The sequence below is a fragment of the Eriocheir sinensis genome, chromosome 3 (genome assembly GCF_024679095.1).
Source record: "Eriocheir sinensis breed Jianghai 21 chromosome 3, ASM2467909v1, whole genome shotgun sequence".
NCBI lineage: Eukaryota > Metazoa > Arthropoda > Malacostraca > Decapoda > Varunidae > Eriocheir > Eriocheir sinensis.
This window is the reverse complement of record NC_066511.1, coordinates 21,435,876-21,458,658: the sequence shown is the minus strand read 5'-3', so window position 1 is coordinate 21,458,658 and position 22,783 is coordinate 21,435,876. Positions and strand designations below refer to the sequence as shown.

General features: G+C 37.3%; 1 protein-coding gene and 1 long non-coding RNA gene across 2 annotated transcripts in view; one reads left to right on the top strand and one right to left on the bottom strand.

Annotated features, from left to right (window-relative positions):
* Nucleotides 1-1,042: 1,042 nt before the first annotated feature.
* The window catches only part of LOC127006405 (lysM and putative peptidoglycan-binding domain-containing protein 2-like), a 35,128-nt gene continuing 13,387 nt past the window's right edge, over nt 1,043-22,783 (bottom strand). Inside the window, exons 3-4 of the mRNA XM_050876361.1 lie at nt 21,740-21,916; nt 1,043-5,487 (exon numbers count right to left, since the gene is read on the bottom strand). Coding sequence (XP_050732318.1) covers nt 5,283-5,487; nt 21,740-21,916 — 382 coding nt within the window. The 3' untranslated portion in view covers nt 1,043-5,282. The remainder of the gene's footprint in view (nt 5,488-21,739; nt 21,917-22,783) is intronic.
* Nucleotides 5,374-16,058, top strand: LOC127006415 (uncharacterized). The gene is made up of 2 exons (XR_007759567.1): nt 5,374-5,521; nt 6,196-16,058. It is a non-coding gene; the product is annotated as an uncharacterized LOC127006415 (long non-coding RNA).

Sequence of the window (22,783 nt, the reverse complement as noted above, 5' to 3'; positions counted from 1 at the left end):
AGAAACAATGGAATCGAAGGGCTTGAGAGTGAACGCGAATAAAATAGAAGTGATGATTTCGCCGGCTGTAAGTGGTATATGTATGTATCGTGTTAAGTAGTCATGTGCAGTTTATAGAAAATGTATAGGGAATAACTCTATACATACTGTGCATTACTCGGGGCATGTGGGTGCACAAGAGGTGTAGTAGTTTAGAGGTAGATTGCAGAATATTGCAATTTGTAAAGATGAGGGGAAACTGCAACTATTTTTTTATAGTAGCTAGGCTACTTAATTAGGCCTTGATGTGGATTCTTTTGAGCATGTGGATGAGTGTTCTTATTTGGGTGATATTATTTTGTTCTAAATGGTGATGGACGATACTCTATTTTTCAGTAATCGATTATTTCCTTTACTTTTGTGTTAACTTACTTTTCGATTACTTTCACCTTGAAATAGATTATACAATGGTATATTGGTAGAGTATAAAGTATAATGTTGTTTATGGTTTGTGTACTCTCCTACCCGCCCACCACTAGTGCTAGAGGTGGAGCAGATGCTAGATCATTTACCAAGGTTAGAAGTGAATGGAAAAAATCAGGGATCTTTTACCTCTACTAATACTAATGGGTCTCTCATCTTTTCATCGTAAATGTAATGCATCATTGTAGTGAAACTTGGGCAGTGAAAGAAGAGGATATCAGCAGGTTAGAGCATGCAGAGATGAGGATGGTCAAGTAGATGTGACGGATCGGCCTGGTGGGTTTCAAACAGATAGTAGTGGACTTGACAGGCATATCAGTTTAGCAGTGAGGATGGGTTGGGTGAGGTGATTAGGACACTTAGAAAGGTTGGATGGGGGTAGTGAGATGAGTTGAGTGAGAGATGTGAATGCTGATGGTAGAGAAAGAGATCTATGACGTAAGAAAAGGTTCTGCATAATGGCTGGGCTGCTAAAGATGGAGCAGCGAAGACTCATCATGGGGTGAACAAAGCTGAGGCGTGGAAGCATGTATCTGATCATCCAAAATGAAATGAAACTTGGGTAAATTAAAGTTCAACAATATTTCAAGGTACTCTTTATTTATTATACATCGGGTCTTTTCTCTTATCCTTTTTTTTTCTAAATTACCCATCACAACCTTATGCAGTTGTCTCAATCAAATTCCAACAAATGTTTTCATTTTTTTACTGTCTGACTCTAAAATATTTTGCTTTACAACCTCTTTACAGTGAATTATCTTTCCTTTCCATTTCCGATTGCTCAGTAACAATCTTCTACAGACACAAATGAATCACCATCGTCATCAGCATCTCATCGACGCTTGCTCCTAGGAGCTCCCACCAGGGGATGACCACGGAAGAAGAGTTTCCATCTTTCTCTATTCATACACTCCCTCCTTGCCTGCTCAAAGTTTCTCAAGGATCTTACACCCCTCTCCCTAATGTACTCCTGCACCCTATCCCTCCATTTCACTGGAGGTCATTCTCTAACATTCCCTCCCTCTATCTCACTCACATACACCCTCCTGGTCATCTTACTCTCCTCCATTCGCTCTATGTGACCATACCATTTTAAAGTCTGTTGCTTCACTTCATCAACCACTCCACACTTCTTCCCTTCACCCCTGTGACACATTCCAAAACACTCATACACACTTTCATTACTCATTCCATCCATTCTACTCATCCTGCTTGGTTTCTATAATCTGACCTCCTTCATACACATTCCCCTTCCTTTCATTTTCACTACTTATGCACTGATTTGGTAATATATTTCCAGTTCTAGAGGCATCTTCAACGTTGCTTTTTTTTATATTCTACAACCTGGTCATCAGTTACTCATGATTTTCTTTCAAACTCTGATCTCTCATATCTTACTTTTTTATCTTAAACAACACTTATTTGGATTATTTTGGTATAAAGGTATTTTTAGCTATCTTCAATATACATGCCTCGCATCACCTTAACATTCATCACGTTACCTTGCAACCTTGTCCACCGCAGGGTAATCAGTCAAACCTCTCTCCTTATGCTACCCATCACTTACTTGTCAATATCCTGAGCTACATTTAAAATCCAATTGTTTGAAATAGCCTACCTTACCACAGATATGCCTCTTACACATTAACTGGTTTCATATCATCCAAGCACTTCCCACTTACAAGTTATTTTATAAACACCCAAAATCCACTTAAGCATTCATGTACACCATCAAAGCTATCTCTATTTACCAAACCTCATCACACTTTCATTCAGCTATAAGAATTCTCTCATTCTTTCCTCTTTTTGTATTTGCTGGGGCATGTATGACTGCTCATACATACATAACTAAATGCTTTTTACATTCAATCCATTCTTCTTTCATGCACATTCCCATTTTCCTGTACCCTTTCTAACCCAAGTTTAGAAAGGCACATCCCTCCCTTCATCAACAACTTTCCTCTGCCTTCCACTGCTACACTCACTCGCCACAACACTTGTCTCTTCCCTGAATTAGTAAATGAGCTTCTCTTCCCTGAATAAGCAAATGAGCTTCTCTTCCCTGAATAAGCAAATGATTTCACTAAAATTTGACACTGCCACTCACAACTTAATGTAACTATAATACATCTTATCCTTTCTTCTGACTTATTTGCACAGAAACACACTCATAACAACTATTTGATTTCCATCATACTCTGTCCCTTCACTTTAAAATACTCAACCAAAGTCAGTCTAAATTTCAGACTAAAAATGTTAAAAAAAAAAATACAATGTCTGCATCGCCCATTTCATTAATTTCCACTTGAACAGAAAAAACAAACAATACGATCATTAAAATGTTCAGATCAGGTATGTTGTTCTGTGGCCATACCAACATCATTAATTGACTTTTACCACATTAACAGGTGATATTCTGATATAAATAATCATAATAAAACGGTATATTATAATTCATTAAAAGCATCAATGAAAGACACACATATGATTCTTGTTACCATTAACACAAATTAAAAGTATGAATGTAAACCACTGCTAATGAAAAAAATATTCACCATTTATATACTCATGTAATAGTAGAGTTCATGGAAAAATTTAGCTTACTTTTAAGGAGTAAAAATTAAAGATTATTTATTGTCATGTGTAAAAGGGTTTCTTATATTTCATATAAAACTCAATCCCTGGTTTCAAAGGGTAACACTGGTTATTTGCAACACCAAACACAACTTACATGCCCAAGCCAGAACTTGAGAGCCCAGCAGCAAGTTGGAAGTAAGAATCTGGTTGGATGGATCATCTTAATCTGGATTATGAGGGTTAGTAGGTAGCTTTCTCCATTGAAGAATAACTTTTCTACTTTAATAAATATAAGTGCTTTGTCTTCCATAAAAAGGAAGATGATGTAGCTCAAATACAGCAATATTTCCTAAACTGTCTACTAGCTTTGTGAGGGAATGTTTAAAGGCCAGAATATGAGATGTACGTAACTGCTCACATAACTTCAAAAATCAACATACAGTCCTTTTCACATCATCAGTCACTGGCTTTATAAGAAAAATTATATTTATTAAATTGTAATTTATCTTTGTTAAGATTTGCGCACAAAGTTGCAATGAAATAACGAACGATTGGACTGAATGCATTAGCAACAAACCACAAAAAGGACAGCTACAAAGCATCCAGCAAGGAAGACATGAATTGTATTGTGGGACTTGACACAAGCCAGGAGCATGCACAATGGCTTTTTACTATGACATTTAAACTATAATATAAGTGTGACAGATTTGAGCATACTGGAACCAGAGTATTATGTATTAGAATGGTGTGACTTAAATATTGATGCTTAAAACCACCTGGTAATTTGATATCTTCTTTACTGATATGAGTCAGCTTGTTTTCTAACGCAGTCATCCTTCTGAACTTAACCTTGTTTTGTTTTTTTCCTTTTTTTCAAGCAATTTTACTTTTACACGAGTATATATGGTAATTTTAAAAAATGAAGGTCTCCAAAACACTGGAACACAGACCAATATATGTAATTGTTAAGAAGACTGAAAGAACGGAAGATAATAGGATATGTTGTTTCTCACAGCATAATACAATGTATATAAATAACATACCTAACTAAATATGGCAAGACTTTCTAATAACTTCAATAAATATGAATTTCTATGAAGGTAATTATAAACATGATGTGTCAACTTGACTAATTGTTTTCAGTATTTAAGACTATATGTACAGAGTAACTACCAAATAAACAGAGAGAGCCACTGTAAAAAAAAAAAAATAATAATAACACAGCCTATGTTAAAGAAATGGGTGACTTTCAGTGCTGTTTCAATGTATAGGAAAGAATTATATTTATCAGTCCCTCTGTCTGGCATTACATAGCTACCCCCAGACAGAGGGACCAATAAGTGTAAAGTGCTGCCCTCTACATAGCAGCAGCTTTGAAAGTCCCCCATTAAATGAACATTAAATAGCATCCATAGTTGTGCATTGTAACACCCCTTTAAAATTACATTGCAAATTATGTCCGAGGCTCAATGTACAGGTACAATTTTAGAGCTTCTATAAAAATAGCTATACTGCACATGACCTCATATGACATTTTCAAAAATATATATACCTAATGGAATGTGGCAACAAAAATAAAGGTCAAACATTTACTCATGCTTGAAGAAACATTTCATTCACTTACAATACAAATGATAAATACATGTTACAGTCCCATATACACTATACATACATACTATACAATATCATGACAGATTCTTAGGCATGTCGAGTAATCACCAACCCAACTCATGATAATTCTTTGAGATATGCAATAATGTTTCATTAAAATTTGCTTTCAAAGAGATAACAAGAACAGAATAAAAAATTTCAAGAAATTTTAATCTACTTAAAGTAATCAAGAATAAATACAAGGCAAATATACAACACCTCCATACCTCATGTTGCATTCTTCTACTTACAGTCATAACAAAAGGGTTTTCATAATTCTGTACTTCAACAATACTGTCAGAAAGCAACAAAAGTGCTTCATATAATACATGAAAGACATGAACAGTACTGGGAGTGCTGAAAACTGGATAATTTGTGAAATAAATGTTCATTAATATACAACACTTTTAACAGTAAGGTTCAAATGATGAACAGCTTCAAACCAAAACAAATATTTCTATCTCAAATAAAGGAAACATAATTTACCCCTCGAATCAACTGTGAAAGAAATATAATTTTTCTCATACGTATATGTTGTTAAACTCACATTTGTGTATACATTATTAACCTAGTGTACATTGAACATGATAGTGCTATAACTCGTAAAGTTCCTCGTGTTCACGTAATAGTCTTTTCAGAGACATTGTTATGGTGCGTCCTGGGTTAACAACAGTGTGTGGAGTTGCCAGGGGGTCATGCCAGCCATTCTGGTAAAGATTCTCCCGCACCACGGTCTGACATGAGCGTCGTCCACCGTTACACCGAGAGTCATCCACTTCCATCCTGTCTACCATGGGACTGCAAGAGATTCACATGAAGCTTAGAAACTGTGGTAAGGTAAAGTCATAAACATCATGAAAATCTGTGAAAGAGGCCATTTCATTCCCCACCTTCACTGTAAAAAATGGAAAATAACTTGATTACTGTGTTGGTAAAGGAAATTAATGACAGAAAATGTTATTACTGGGTGCATCCATAGGTACTTCCATACTTTCCCTTCTTTCCTAAAAGCCAGTTAATAGAGACTGATAATCTTCTCAAGTTGGAGATTTTTAGCACACTTTCTGGATTCATTTTCATCCAGTAATTCCCCTTCATTACATTAACTCCTGCACTGTCTTGTTTCTTTCCTAAATTCTTTCCGTAGCAAACTGTGCCCCAACACTTTACTCCATCTGTAACGGAAAAATTCAGTGTATGCTGATTTTTTAAATTTGAAAAAAAATGTTCATAGTTATAAAAAAAATGTTCATAATTTTTTTATCAATTTCAAATAGTCTGCAGTTTAGTAATAATAAGACTGATGAATATTTACTAAGTTTAAAAATACCTATGTTTTAGTTAAATTATTAACAGAATATTCCTTAAACCAAATTAGTACATAAATGTCAGGCAACATACGTTATTTATTATCTTAGGTTATCTATATTAAACTAGCATCTATGGGGACATACTTTTTGAATTATGTATAAAAAAAACTATCAATTAATATGAATAATTTTTCAGGTCGAGTGACTGTGCCTCCAACCAAGAAGCCATACTGAAGCACAAGCTAGCGTCCTCACTACCATGATTCAAGTCAAGGCCTTGGCCAAGCACTTATCCATGGAGCCCTCAGTCCTTCTTATGAAGAAGAAATTTGTGGAATATCCTTGCAACCAATACATTCTCCAGTTTCAGCAGTATGAAATGATCTTCCTTTCATAACTCTCTCAAGCACATTCCGAGGATCAGCGACTACCCCATCTATCAGCTGAACTCGGGAAATGAGTGTGGACAAGGGGGGGCTCTCTGAAATGAGGAGACCCAGCAATGGAGAAATCAGTAGTGGGGGATATACCTGTTTACCAAGCCCTGAAGAAGCTCCATTCTGAGCCTTCCTCTCAAGTGCATTATCCAAACAGTAGGTGGTTGCCTTGCGTAGAACATGAATGGGAAGAGGCCTTGTTGGGCTGAGTACTTTAAGCAGTTGTACATGAAGGACCTTCTGAGAAGGCAGCTTCCAGCTGTTGGGTTGCAGGTAGTGAATGCTGATCCACCCATTGACGAAAATTCACCCCCTCTTGACGAGGTCAGAGAGGCCGTGGCAAAAGTTAGGGGGGAAAAAGGCTGCTGGGCATTGGTAACATAAGTGTGGAAATGATAAAAGCTGGAGATGAGGCCATGATCCCCGAGTTGCATGTGGTCTTGACTCAATCAGTCAATCAATCAATCGACTTGAGCATATGCTGGGGGCGTTGGGGGGTGTGTTGCCTCACCCACCCTACGACGCCAAGTCCAGGGGTCCCTCAGGGCTACTTATAGTCTCCATGCAGACCCCTTTCCCATCCTGAGTACCTCCTGGCCAGATCTATGGACTTGCTCAATCCACGAACTCCGTGGGCATCCCCTTGGCCTCCTCCACTCAGGACTGTCTCTTACAGAGACAACCCACTGAGCAGGGTCAGCTTCTGGATAACGTGCCACATGCCAGAGTTGGCGTTGATGGACTATGCAGGTAATATATGTCGAATCAGTCTCTCAAAGTAGTCGCCGATTTGACACAAAGTCATTCCAGCAATATCCCATGATTCTACGCAAACGACTATTACCTGGACAAGCCCCCCCCACACTTCACAGCATTCTCAGTCTCAGAATTCAGGCCAGTCAGCAAGCCCACAGTCCTTGCAAGAATCCCACAGAGTCACAGAAGATCTCAGAGTGCCTCACAATGCACTGAGTTAAACACCTTGAGATCGACATAGGCTGCAAACATCCCCTGTCGAAACTTGTTGGCATTCCACCAGTACACAAAGCGCTAGGGTACGGTCAGTTGTTGACTTACCAGGCATGAACCCAGACTGTTTGGGTCTCTGCAGCCTCAGCAGCTGGCTGCAAATTCACATCAGCAATAGATGGGCAAGCACCTTGCCTGGCACACAGAGCAGTGCAATACCACGGTAGTTGTTGCAGTCCTGTTGGTCCCCTTTCCTGTTTCAGATAGGGACGACTAACCCCCTCTTCCAGTCAGGAGGAATGGTACCGGACTGCCATATGGCAGTTTTGACTGCTGTAAGGCAATCTGGTACCATTCCTCCTGAGTGGGGGAGGGGGCTGGTTGTCCCTATCTAGAAAGGTAAAGGGGACCACCAGGACTGCAACAACTACCTTGGTATTACAATGCTCAGGGTGCCAGGCAAGGTGCTCGCCCATCTACTGCTAATACAGATTTGCAACCACCTACTAAAGCTGCAGTGACCTGAGCAGTCTGGGTTAACCCCAGGTAAATTGACAACCGACAGTGTCCTAGCGCTTCACATACAGGTGGAACGCTGAAACAAGTTTTCATAAAGGATGCCTGGACCCCATGTCAATCTCAAGATAGGCATTTGATTCAGTGCATCACAACCCTACAAGCAGGATCAACGTCCAAGAAGCGTGTGACATGCCAATATAGCTGGAGTTGGCACTCACGCAATAAACTGGTAACAGGCCTCGATTCCATTTCATCAAGTAGTCGCTGGTTTGACACAGTCATTCCAGCAATACTCCATGATCCTGCGAAGGCACTTGGTACCAAAGGCATCTACAAGCCTTTTCAAGACACTAATCAGTCTCCAAATCTCACAGCCATACAGTAGGACAGAGAGCACAAGGAACTTAATTCAAATCTTTCTCTGGCTGCATAAATATAAATGCCTTATACATGTACTTGAGTTGAGCGAGTCCAAAACACCATGGACCATCAGACGAGTGACTTCTTGGTAAGACCCGCCATTGTTATACACTACACTACCAAGGTATCTGAAACTTTTGGCGACTCCAACCAATGTCCTCAGCACATGCATGAATAGATAGAAATGTGCCATGCAGCAAGTCTCTAGATGAATGACATAGGTTGCAAGTAGCCCCTGTTGAAAATCAAATTAGTGTTCCACAAGAACACCAAAGTGCACAAGGATCCAGTCAATTGTTGACCGACTGGGCGTGAACCCAGATTGCTCAGGTCTCTGAAACTTTAACAGATGAAATAGAATTCACATCAGCAGCAGATGAGCAAGCACTTTGCCCACCCCAATGAGCAGTGTAATACTTTAGTAATTGCTGCAGTCATGTCGGTTCCCTATCCATTTCCAGATAGGCACAGCCAGCCCCTTTTTTCCAGTTAAGAGGAATGGCACTGAACTGCCACACTGCAGACAGCACTGCATGCAACCTATTAATCATGACTTTATCTCTGGCCTTAAGCATCTCTGCACTGATATTACACAGATCCCAGCTGCCTTTCCAGCCTCTCTCACCTCTGTCACAGAGGGTGAAGTTTCACCTATTGGTGGATCAGCAGCTGCCATCTGCAACCTGGCCAGAGGGAGCTGTCTGCTTGGGGAGTTCTGCCATGTACACCTGCCCAAAGTACTTGGCCCAAGTGGCCCAGTACCCATCTGCATCTCATACTGTCTGCCCTTCAGCCATTTGGACTTGTCTGAGATGTGGATTTGGAACAGAGCTTCTCCAGAGCTTGCAAGGCAGGTCTAAGGTCGTTTGTATTTAGACAACCCTTGACATCCTCAACGAGACCTCTGCCACACATCTTATCCCTGCTCAGAAGGGTGACAGAATCCTGTATTGCTCTAAATACCAAGCCAGCCTGGCAGCATGACTCTCCTTTGTATTCTCCAGTGTCTCCCTCAAGGCAACTCCACTCCTAGACCTTGGATGCACTCCAATGTGTAATGCCCCGATGAGCTTATTTTCTATCCTTCCTATTTCTCAACACGGCCTCTGCGTGTATCGAAATAACACGAGAAATTAATCAAGACAAAGTGAGGGTATTCCCCGGCTGCCTGGGATTGAACCCGCGACCAGCGTGACGGGAGAGCCACTCCTTACCGAGTCGGCCAAAGAGGTACCCCACTGGCTAAGTGGGTTATGGAAGGCTCGTTCATCAGGCCGTCGCCGCACTACAAATGCACTCCTCAGCAGCTTTAAGAGTTTCACATTTAAAAGTATTCCACAACTCTCCAGGGTTCTTCAGAATACTGAGCACTTGAAACTGTTTTGGTTTGAGACTGCCACTGCATACTCCTGAGCACATGCCTGGTCCCTTAGTTTCTCAAGATGGAACACCAGAGGGTTGTATCTTGAAATTTTTTTGGACCTATTGCATATCCTCAGTTTTGAAATAAGAAGTCTGTGCTCGATTGCAAAGAGCTCAATACTCAAGAAAACCCTACAGTTCTGAAGGATTCTCCAACAAATACTAACAAGGATGTCATCAACCTCCTATGCCACACCACCAGCATTGCTATACCAAATCCAGTACCAAGGCTCACATCTCTGGAACCAGGAACCAGCAATCCTCACCCTTCTGGATTTTGCAGTTTACATTTTTGGTGCCAGAGCCATGGGGACCTCCACATAACTGGTAGCCAACTCTCTGTGCCAACAGCTGCTCTGAAGACAGAAGCTTGAAGCAGAGCTTCTTCAAGGCTTAGTAAACAGGTTGGAAGCCATTTGCATTGAAATGGCCCTCAACATCCATAGCACTGATTATGTCAGAGCTTTTGGAGCCAATCAATGACATAGGGCAGGGTATGACTGTATTGCTAAAAAGTGTTAAATTTAGGACATCAACTTTATGTTGAAGGCCACTATCTAACATGAGACATCTAGAGCTCGAGGGGCGAACACGCCAACATGGGGGATTTTGAGTTTTCGCCTGTTTCCGTTAGATGGAAGCACTGTGCAACCCTCTATGAACGTGAATATGGGAAATTGGTCTCTATGGCAAAGTAGAAGGGTGGTGAGGGTAGAGTGTTTTTGCCTGTCTGCAGAGTGTATGAAATGGGCAGCATCAGGGCTCTAAGGGCGAAGAGCACTAGTAAACTTCATAAAACACCTAAATATGGAAATTTTGTTTTGAAATTTAAACTGGATGTTAGTTACATCATGTTTTCTTAATTTTCCGAGCTTGGATTAAATTGGAAAATAAACATGCATTAATAAAATAAAAAAACACTCCGTGTTTTTTTTTTGTTTTTTGTTTTTTAATAACACAATTTCACACAAACACTGATTCCATCGAATTTGTCTAGCTGAAAGCTTTTTATTGATGTATGATGATACTGCTATGTGTGTTTTTCATTATGCTTGACTGATGGCCTGTAGCTCAAAACAAGGTAATTGGCTTGTTCACCCCTTGAGCACTAGATGCCTCATATTCCCATACCGTACTGCATGAGTAATGCAATGTATAGCACCTTCAATCATTGAATGTGGAGTAGCTCAAAAAATTATCTTCAAAATGTGACACAATCTGACAGAATGGAGATACATGGAATGGTTACCCTTTACATGTTGATGAGTAGTGGCTGTTCTTATGAACAGTAGTGCCCATCAAAGGCTTACCACAGTCACTAACTTTACCAACACAAGTGCTCAGATAACACGTTTCCTACAGTTTATCATGCAACCTATCACTCCACATTTCAGGGTTAGTTTTAGGAGCTAGGATACAAAGATAAGTTTCAGGTAGACAAGGGAAAGAAAATGCATTAGCAATATGAAATAAACATGCCTCTAATTAGAAAAAAAAAAAAAAAAAAGTCTTAAGCTTGACCAAGCAGAAGCATATGTCACATTATATTTCACTTCATGCTAATCTACTGACCCATTAGTAAAGGTACAGGAAGAGTTAATGAACAGTGAATGACTACTATTTTTTTAAAAGATCTCTAGAAAATGCCATAACACAGTTCTTGGCCCTACAAATAGTGCAACAAAAGTCCTTTGCTCAAGAAATTTGTACAGCTTCTGCATGTAGACAATTCTTATTTTTAGATTGTAGTTTCCTGCCTTCAGAAGTCTGAACTTTTTATTCAAATTATAGTTTCCAGTCCAACTATTCCAGCTTATGGAATTCAGAGTGCCAAACTTTTATTGCACCATCATCCACTAAATGGTTAAGCTTAGGTACCTTCTGTTTTGTAGTTTCACAATATCATACATTCAAAATAATCATGCACCCAAACCGTGATTACACACAAACTATATTAGCATGCAAGATTATTTTGTAAAATTAACATTGGTGCAAGTAAAAACTTTAAATGATTTTCTAGAGCTGGAAAATATAAAATGCCTTTACCAAAATATTCCCAGCACAGCCTCACAGACAGAAAACAAAGCAGAACATATACAGTCTAGCAGTGGAAGAATTAGAGGTGAATAACATGACCAAGCGTGTAAAAGATTGCCTTCACGATACAGAAGTGTGGAGAGTAATAGTTTTGGCTCAATTTCAAAGTTCACAAACCTTTGTACATCACAAGGTTTCATTAAAGCATTATCTAATATAAGTGACAAGGAATGAAAATAAAACTTTGTACTTATTAACACAATAGCTTTATTAGGAATAGTACATCACTCCAAGCTTTTACAAAAGCACAAACCAAAAATATAGAAGGCATGTTACTGAGTTATGGTAAAAGATTAATCAGTTTTTAGAACTTTCATCTTTTACAACTTGATCATTTATTCACCTCATTCTCAGACATAACTAACAATATCTAATAATAATGAATAAATGTGAAATTCTAAAACTACTTGGAAAAATAAATAATTTTATGAATAACATTGAGTCCTATTTGAGAAACATTTTTTTTCAAAGGATACTATAGTCGGTTCCACAGGAGCTGGCGGAGATTTTCCTTCAGAGGTGGACTCGCGGACATGGTATCATTGCATGGGTGATGGTACTGCGCGCTCATTGGCCAATTCTTAACTTGTTCTGATGCACATAAAATTGACTTTACCAAAACCCTTTGTGAGTTATAAGGTAACAGATTGCACGGATAAAAACTAATGCAATAATATCTTTATTGATAAGTACGTGCCTTTTGAACTACTATAAATCAACCTGAAATGACATTCATAACAGAACTAAGTCAGAACTGCACGTAAACGGACAATGTCCAGCGACTGAAGCTATACTTTTTTTACTACAACAAAGTGCTTGGCTACAGTCTAATTAACACATCATTTACTGTAAGATTTCTTGGTATATTTTTAGGCCTGGCTTAGTCATACGTGTAGTGATGTTACGGAGTCATAACAAACATTGGCCTAAGGCAAGCACCTTCTCATTTCTTTCATCGTCCTATCATTATTCCTGAAATGTGTTTCTAATATTTGTGGGTAATAAACTAATAAATAGCCATAAGGAAGAGCGATTATAAGAATAATTACATTTATATACCAATAGTGTTGATTTTAAAAGAGAGCGAGAGATAGCAGGCTATGTCATGGCAACAGAAAATGCCACAGCTTAGATCTAGTAAAAAAACAGCCAATGAGCGGCGCAAACACCATCACTCAAGTAATGACGCCAAGTCCGCGAGTCCACCCCTGAAGGAAAATCCCCTCCATCTCTCATGGAACTGACTATACATATTGTAATCTCAAAACCAGATGGAAGAACATTAATAATACACACTACAATACCATATCCACTGGAATTATAAATTTCTTGACCACAATGGGCATAAAAATTAATTTTCCAAAAATATTATACTACATTATATATACTGTTGACTAATAAAAGTATTAAAAATGCATTGTTATTTCATTACCATATATGAATATTATATATCAAATATCATTAAATAGGCAATCCTTGCCAAGAGGATGGCTGTGATGCCAACATTCCCATCCATGTCAACACCCTGCATTCCTGCAATTTTCATATTTCTCTCCATTTCCCCTTACTTCTTCTCACAATTCTCACAACTCAAATTAAAATCTTTTTCTCTTCAATTCACAAATCTCTATCCTCTATCTGCCTCATCCTTACCATTTGGTTGAGAGTATTCGTATTATTGAAATTCTCTCACAATTACTAGCTAACATAACTGTAGGCTGGTGTATTACTTTTCCATCTATCACTGAAACAAAGAACTTGAGACTTTAACTTTCTGTGTGATTTACTAAAACTATTCAAAAATTATATTTAGATCTCATCAGCTTTTACAGTGAAACCTATACATATGGAACGGACACTTGCCCCAGCCTTGTCATAAAGCCGCAAATTTTGAAAAATCAACTGTTTTGGTGCGAATTGCAACTCCTTTATTTCTGGGGCTACAGAAAAGTTATTGGTATCAAACGACGGAAAAATGCAAGGGATATATATATATATATATATATATATATATATATATATATATATATATATATATATATATATATATATATATATATATATATATATATATATATATATATATATATATATATATCTATATATATATATATATATATATATATATATATATATATATATATATATATATATATATATATGCAAATTAAATGTATTATTCATAAATTGGAAGAAATATGGTTGAATACTAAAAATAAAAAATTAAGAAATGTATAATGAGACACTTAATATAGGGTAATTTATATAGTGAAATGATTATATAAAAATAGTAACTTTTTATATAGATATCTTAAAACGGTTTTAATACAAGATAGTCAACATATTGAAGTGTCCATATATGAATTTTTATGCAGATATATTAATTTTTGTGGAGTCAGATTCGGCGAATGTTTATTGCGACTTCCGGTGGAGCTCGAGCGAAAATTACTAAAGCTAAGAAGGCGTGCTTGGTGGCAAATGAAAGCTCTTTTAATATAGATTAAAAATCAGAAGAAAAATTGGAAAACATTACATAAATAAAAAAGTTATAAGCAAAAAACTAAAACGTGTCCAAATTGCAGCAAAAGGGCCACAAAACAGGCTATTTTGTGACAGCTCGACGACAAACTTAGAATGGAGCTATCAAAACATCTTTCGAGTTGGTCAAACTACATTGCCAAGAGGGGCTACATGGCAAATTACAGCCTTCTAGAGGCAATAGCAAGGCCACACTAGACAAAAACGGCAAAATGCCTGGAGTTCGTCAAAATCGCTCTCGACAAGATTTATGTTTCGAGCTCTAGCGAAAAAACTACTGGGAGTAGGGAAACGTTTTGCACCATTTTGGAAAGCACATTGGCAGGGCTAAATCATTTGTCAAATTAGTTTTTTTGAAATTCTCAAAAAATGGGTGGGTCTCAAGGTTGGGAACTCAAAAAAAAAATTTTTTTTCATTTTTTTGCTAATTTATTCAATTTTCGACCATTTCGAGTTGGTTTTTGAGCCCCATTGCTGAATATAAAATATAGCCCTAGCATTTTTCCGTCATTTGATACCAATAACTTTTCTGTAGCCCCATAAATAAGGGAGTTATGGCGATTCGCACCAAAGCGGTTGATTTTTCAAAATTCGTGGCTTAATGACAAGGGCACCGCAAAATCAAAGGAGAAAGACATCCATTACTTGAGATGTCACAGACTTTTACTACTCCCATGAATTCCAAGTTTTTCACGTGTTTCTATGAATGACCATGATATTCTATTCATGAGGATACCCATCCTTGATGCCAAAACTTACTTATGAACAATAATGTAAACATCAAGATCCTGGTAGACACATATATGATATATGCATATATGACTTGTGATGACAAGAACATTTGATAACAGTTAATTATAGAGGTCAAGGTATCAGGCTAGTATACCCTTTTTTATGGCAACAATATCATTAAATACTGCCCTGGTATATATTATTAAATTATTTACAAATTATAATAATTTCTTGGTAATAGGAACTTTTTTTTTGTTTGTTTGTTTGAAGGTAATAAGGGCAGTCCAAAAGAAAATAGCACTATACAGACATTACAAACTGAGCACTGCAAAAAACTTCTTCCATTGGCCTAATGAAACAGGATCTTGATGTTCGTGAAAATCCAACCGTACACTGATGATATTAGAGAAAAAGGTTGTGGTGAGCTGAACTGAGGGAATACCCTATGCCTATACACTAGATCTTCCTTCCTATGCCATTCACTCCCTTGGGATCAGTTTCAATAACATCAGTATGCTGGACCCTGTTCCCTACAAGCTCTTTATGAACCACTTTTATGGATCAGTTACACACAACATATTTTCTATGTTAGTAATATTAATGAAAAGGAATTTAACAAAGGTGAAAACAGCTAAGAAGCTGCCATTAGTTTTGAGTTTGTAATAACGGACATTTTTTGCAAATGAGAGCTTGGAATATGTCTGTCAGTCTCTTTCAACACCCTATGCTATTATGTAATTTGCCAAATTATATTTGCTGAAATAATTTGTGAATGGCAAGTGCTGTGTCTGAAATTTGTATACAGAATCATCTGAAAGATCATCGGACTGTATGCTTCTTAGTTGCCATGAGGAGAATGGATACATATGTTGACAGTCGGGTGGCTACATGTAGGGATCCCTCCTAACCATTTCCATATTTTACATGTCCCACTTTTGTTTAATGTGCAGCCTATCAGAGCATTATACAAAAAAAGAGAATGAAATATAAAATGGGCCACATAATTATAAACCATTCCAATACTGTCCTGGTACTGTTTTTGCCAACTTATGAAGAGCACTTGTTGCCAAGCCAATGCCATTTATTATCCCATCCACTGAAAATTGGCTTCCTATATGGAATGATCAACCATGAACTGATTTCAAATTATGTGAACTGACAAAGATAATCACAGACAGAGAACCAAGTCAGTAACTAATGCAATGCCAGCTGATAAGCCTAATGACAATTATTTCAGCTTTTAGTTATGCAGTAATGAGTTATTACCAAGAATTAATCAACTGTTTACTGCTTGCTATTTTGATAATGCATGTGTTCAGCCTTTAACCTCATATGAGACAGAAGTATGTATCACAATATGGGGAATTAATTGTATGTGTTTCATAGATCATGATGTCACCATTCATCCATAAAACTACTACTATTTAGGACTACGGTTAGGCCACAACATATTTAAGATTTGTATATGCTCCAGTTTTGAATGCTAATTTGACTTTAAATTGAGATTGGCATATTTTAGATTAAATTCCATGATTCATCTAATTCATTTAATATTATACTATATGTGAATTGCTACAATTGACAATGAATGATAATTCTTCAATATTTTTTTGGAAAAATTGTAAATAATTGTTTGAAAAATTATACTATTTTATCCAATTATTTTCATAGTCCTGCATGAGCATTGTTACATATGGAGGGAAAATTTAAACTTTCTGCTGAAAACAATATATATTTAGCCTTTCTGAGCAACAACTGTAACACAGTGACCAGCTTTCCTCATGGCCACTTTCTACAAATAGCCAGTCTTTACACCATGCCACTTCTTTAATGTAACACCAACTAAAGTCCTGAGATTTAAGTTCTAAATTGAGGCAGTGCATATTTCAAGGACATGGCAAAACTTTTACAACAATGTTTCTCGATGGTAATTCCCATATGCTACGGACTACAGTCATCAAACAATATTCTTAGAATTAGAATTTTCACAAAATATATTTTAGTCCTTTTCTCATCATAATAAGTGATCAAAAATTTATATTTAACTGTTCCCTATATATTTGTAGGTGGTAGGTTTTCAGTTACGGTATAAAGACAAAACTTTTACTAGAAGCTGACAAAAAATATGCAATAGAAAATTAGCATAACCAACTGATCTCCATTTGTTTATCCTTCATCTTAGAAAATACTGTTAGCTTTTGTAACTTTAATTCAGAAATAATCTTCCTTAACCTTAACCTATTTGGTACTGAAATGGCTAAGTCTAACTTGGTCAAGGTTAAATTTGCTTTGATATTATCCAAAACATTGTATAGAACCATATGTTGGGGAGTATGAAGAGAATGCATCTTATTTCTTAGGCAACAACCATTTTTTTTAGGATCGATGAAGTCCTTGAGCAAGATGATACATAAACTTATCTTCAAATATATATAAAAAAAATTCATAATTGTGACAAAACAATATTTATAAATATAGTTGACGTTGGCCTCCCCTTAGTCATATGCCTTCTACCACTTAATGATGTGCAAAAAAAAGTGGCTTACGGACCTAAATGTGACTGGCATACAAGAGGATAGGCTTGACATTTACATATGTTCCATTTGAAACCACTCTTCAGGCCACCAAGAAAATGATAGTAGGTATAGTTTCATTAGTGTAGTGTACCTTCTATGACTGGAATCAAGCTAATTCTATAACCGGGAAAACTCAAATCTTCGATCTTTTCATTAGAAAGTGAATTGATGCAAAGGACATACATTACAAAGCTCAGTTTATGAAACACTTTCTATTAAGGCCCAAGAATACCCTGAAAGTTTTCTGGTTATGGCATCTAAAAATGCCTCAAGAAGTTTTTTGGCTGGTAGAAAAATTCTTAACCTTGATTGTCTAAGACATATTGTTATTGAACTAAGATATGCAATTGAGATGGTTCAGTGAACATTATTTAGAGGTTTCCAATTAGGGCATTCAACAACCCAAACTCCTGTCTCTAAATTAATACGGTTTGGACCGACAAAAATTAAGTGATGTACTAATTATCACATTTTTAACACATACACATGCTAAAAACTTATAATTTCCATCCAGTCTTTCTTGTGCCATAAAATACATAGATTTTCAAAGAAAATTATTCATTCATAAATATGGCTGTAAGGAAACTTTTCAAAACAGGGTGATATAATTTGTGGCCTTGTAATTCACGTTGGGTTTGCATAGACCTTCTCAGTCTTCCTCTTAATTATATCTATATAGAGCTTATACAGTAAAGTCTCAAATTTGGGTGTTTGGATTTGGCCATCCCAACTGACTGTTACCCCATTGCTCATACGGTGACAATATTTTAACACTATGCCTTATTTGGTGACCATATTCTTGCATTTGACATATATTTCCTCCCTTGAAATTGCTCTCTAACTGTTCTCATTGTATTTTCACTAAAAGTTCACTAATCTAGCAAACATTATGATACCAAGTCTCAGTTACTCAGCCACCATGCTGATAATGTCATGGCAGCTGATAAAATATTTTGCAAACAGTCATGATCAACTCCTACCATGTGTAGTAACAAGTTGCATGCCACCCTCATTTCTGCTGTTCTAGCCCACTGCAGGCTACTAGGTGTAATATGGCATCAAAGGCCTTTACAAGTGCTGGGAGGTGCAAGGTGGAATGGATGATAGCAAAAATAAATCTCAGAATGGAAGGAAAAAGGAGCAATAATACAAGTATCATATGGAAAAAAAATCCACCAAATACATCATACAAGTTAAAGCCAAATAAATAGTTTTAAGCCACCAAATAAGCAAACAATGGTTGACTTTCTGGGGGCTCTGAAAACAATTAACGATTTTCCTTTTGTTTTAATTATTTGCATTTGGCGAGCCTTGGTATCAATTAGGGACTTTACTGTTTGGCCTTTTGAGCATCAAGTGATATGAATCTAGCTTGTGGACATAATGAAGTCAGTAATCACTACGTCTGTTAGTCAATACAATGTGATTAACAAGTTTCTAACCATAATCATAATGCTGCATCTGATATAACCCTATATGTCTTATATTAGTCCTCCCACTTGTTAGTCTGTTATTTTACTTTAAAATAAACTTTAAAATGTCGTGATTCACTGCCTTCAAAACAATAAAGTGTTATCAAAACAATGTACAAGAGTGAACAACTTATTGATGACATCTTGTTGTTTTGAAGGCAGTGTATTATGACATGGTATAAATTTCATTACCAACAATCCTGATATTGCTCTCTACAACTGCCTCTACTGCCCTCCTGCCCAAGCTCTCCAATTCACACTCCCTGTCCACCTCCCTCTCTTCCTTGTCTCTTCCACTCTGTCCATCCCCTCCTATCCACCATTGATGGGAAAAGTTGTTGTTTTGAAAACAATGGATCATTATGTACAGTAATCCCTCGTTTATCGCGGGGGTTAGGTTCCAGAACCCCCCGCGATAGGCGAAAATCCACGAAATAGCGACCTTATATATATTTTATTATTTATATAATTTATATATTATATTTTATATGTTATTTATATAAGCACGCATATCTGTGAATCTCGCCTCAACCCGTGTGAACAAGGTCACCCAACCACTAGTTTCTCGAGAGATTCAAGTCAGCTACATTTCACGGGAAACTCAACGAAATTCTAGTCAGAAACTCGGTCACCAACATGTCGGTAACTCGTGTGGTCGGTAAGTTGTGGTCACAAGAAGAAGAAGAGTGTATTGGCTGTTCAGTTCATTAGCTCTCCATGTGTTTATTCCAGTACCACAAAGAGTTCCACAAAACTAGATAAGCTTGGAGTAATCATGTTGAGCAAGTTTAGGACTTTAGTCTTGTTCAAGTATAGTCATTGCCTCATCTTGTCTGGGTCCTCACTGCCAACTTCTCAAGCATTTAATGGTAGCAAGCTGTAACACACTCTCCATTTGTCTCCGAGCTAACCACTCACGAACCAACAAATGCTATGGTCGCTGAGCCAATCAGCGCCCAGGATACAGAACACAGTGCTCTGGTTGGTCGCCTCCCATCCATCAGCCAATAGTGTGCCGTGTACGATCACATGTGGGCAAACTAGCTCAAGCGGAAGCGGCCGTAGCTGCGTTTTACATACGTGCGAGTCTCTGTCTACTCATCTGCAGTGCGCTACGTATTTTATTTCAATTTAATATTATTTTAATATGTTCTTATTAACACTTTCATATTTTTTTTTATATTGTTTACAATTTTCCAAAGGCTAAAAAATGCTTCTTTTAATGCAAAATAAGTAAAATAATAAATATATTAAAATACCTCTATACCGCCAAATCCCGCGATATAGCGAAAAGTCAGCGACATGAAACTAAATATTTACAATTTTAAAATCCGCGATACAGCGAGACCGCGATAAGTGAATGGCGAGGGATTACTGTACTTTAAATTTATTATCTACAACACACCACTCTCACTGTCTCACCAATTACTGGCCCCACTACTCTCCTATCCACACTCTCCTACCCCCCTCTCTCTAGTCCCTTCCACTGTCCATCTTTCCCTTATAGTCCTGCCCGTGTAAAGTTGATGACAACGTTCTTAGTTTGAATTTTATACACACACATAAAGTTACAAAGTGGACAGTTTGAACATTATGTTTCACCACAAAAGGGTAGTTCCTACTGTTTGAGCCCATATAGTTGCCAGTCAATTTTTCTTATATAAAATAAGCAAAGGTACACAATTGTGGCAGCATTCCTGGACTGGTCACATTTCATGAATATCTGTTTAATTAAAATGTTGAAGGAGTTTCACGAACATCACAAGCTATGCCAGCAGGAGCATTTCAGAAGACTCAAATTTTGGACATAGAAATAATTTTCAAGGGCATTATTCTGCTATGATTTTTTTTTAGTTTGGTACTAGCAACTTTAATGCTTTCCAGAAGTGTATGCTTCTTTCAACTTTACCATTATTTTATACTGGTTGTATCAGTAAACCTCTTTAGTAAAATAATCCTTTCTTCATGTAACTTTCATTAAAATCAATGGCACTGCTTATGAAGGTCCAGGTGTGTGAAAACACCAAATATTTGTTGAGCTGTGTAAGCTGATTTTTTACCTAAATATCAAAATAAAATAATTTTCATTATTTCATTTACTCTATCACAGTAAGTACATAGTCTTTTACTTATATATTAAGTAACAATTTGGTGATGGGTTGTGCTCTGTCACATATAGGTAGCTCTTGAAACTTTGGTACAAATCTTTGTGATTTATGAATTACGAAAATAATTCCAATAAAATTTGTTATTCGTTACCAAAGGTTCTATGCAATACAAAGCAAACATACCCAACAACTATTAAAAATTCAGTAAAAAAATGAATAAATTCCTTAGGTTTATAAGTGAAGGCAATTTTGCCTTTGCATCATGACAAATGGCTTCGAAGGAAGGAACTGGCAATGAATAGCACCATTGTTGATGAGGTTGGTAACACAATGTTTGGTAACCACAGCAGTTTGGTATCAACCTCCATTTAGATATTGCAGATTTTACCTTTCTCAAAACATTATACATACATGATATGTATAGTCAAGGGTACACAATGTGCAACTTACTATGCATGGGTCTCCATTCTCTCAATACTGGACTTCATGAGTGCAATATTTGAGTCAATCTTGGAGAGGAAGTCATTGGGACTCTTTTCTGAGCAGTCAAGAAGGCCACTTGATGTGGGTGTGGATGGTGAGTGGGATACCTTTGGGGTGTTGCTTGGAGAACTGCTCACTTCAGAACTGTCGAGTAAAATAAAATTATATGATTGACTGAAAATAAAATTTTGACTGACAATCATCATAGCAATATTATTTACATCCCTAACACTTCATACGTTTGACAAACATACTCCAAAGGAGAGGAATCACTCAATCCTTCTTTCCTATAACTTTTGATTGTAATTTTTTTGCAGCCCATACATTTAGTTCCACAACAATTTCTCATATTTTTTCAAAGGATATTCTTACAGTAAAACCCTAACTATCCAGTCCCCAGGTATCCAGAAACCCCAAGCATCTGGCAAAAAATATGGTCGGTCAGAGATTGAAAATTGGTGAAAAATTACGAATATCTGACTGGCATAAGATTTGAAATATCCACACTATGCTACCACCACCTCCAGAGTAGGTCTGCCCTGCATTCAGTTAAGTGTTCATGCACACAATATTGTGCAACATTACCAGTATTTCAGCCACAGGCTTGGAATTGCATTTGTAATGGCAACAACAATGGATCTTGGCTAACAAGTTTCGCCATGATGGCAGCATTAGCCAAATGTCTGAACCAAAACCAAGACCAAGTTGCACTAAGCAGGGGTATGTATGGTCAGTTGGACAGTGTTTGTAAACAGGAAGGTCATCATAATTAATGGGTGTGGCCATTGTCACCTCTGCTGCATCTTCTTACTTTCTATGAATGTTTCATTCAGCTATGAGAGCTGTTTCCAGTAAAGAGTCACCTGTATGAGCACCTGAGGGAATATTGTGAGGGAGCTGGTTGTGGAGATGCCATCTTTATTGCACTCAACTGATCCATTGGACTCACCAATCCACCTCCTGGAGTTGTGTAGCTAACAGGTCAACTGTACACAGGGCTGCCCTGTATCC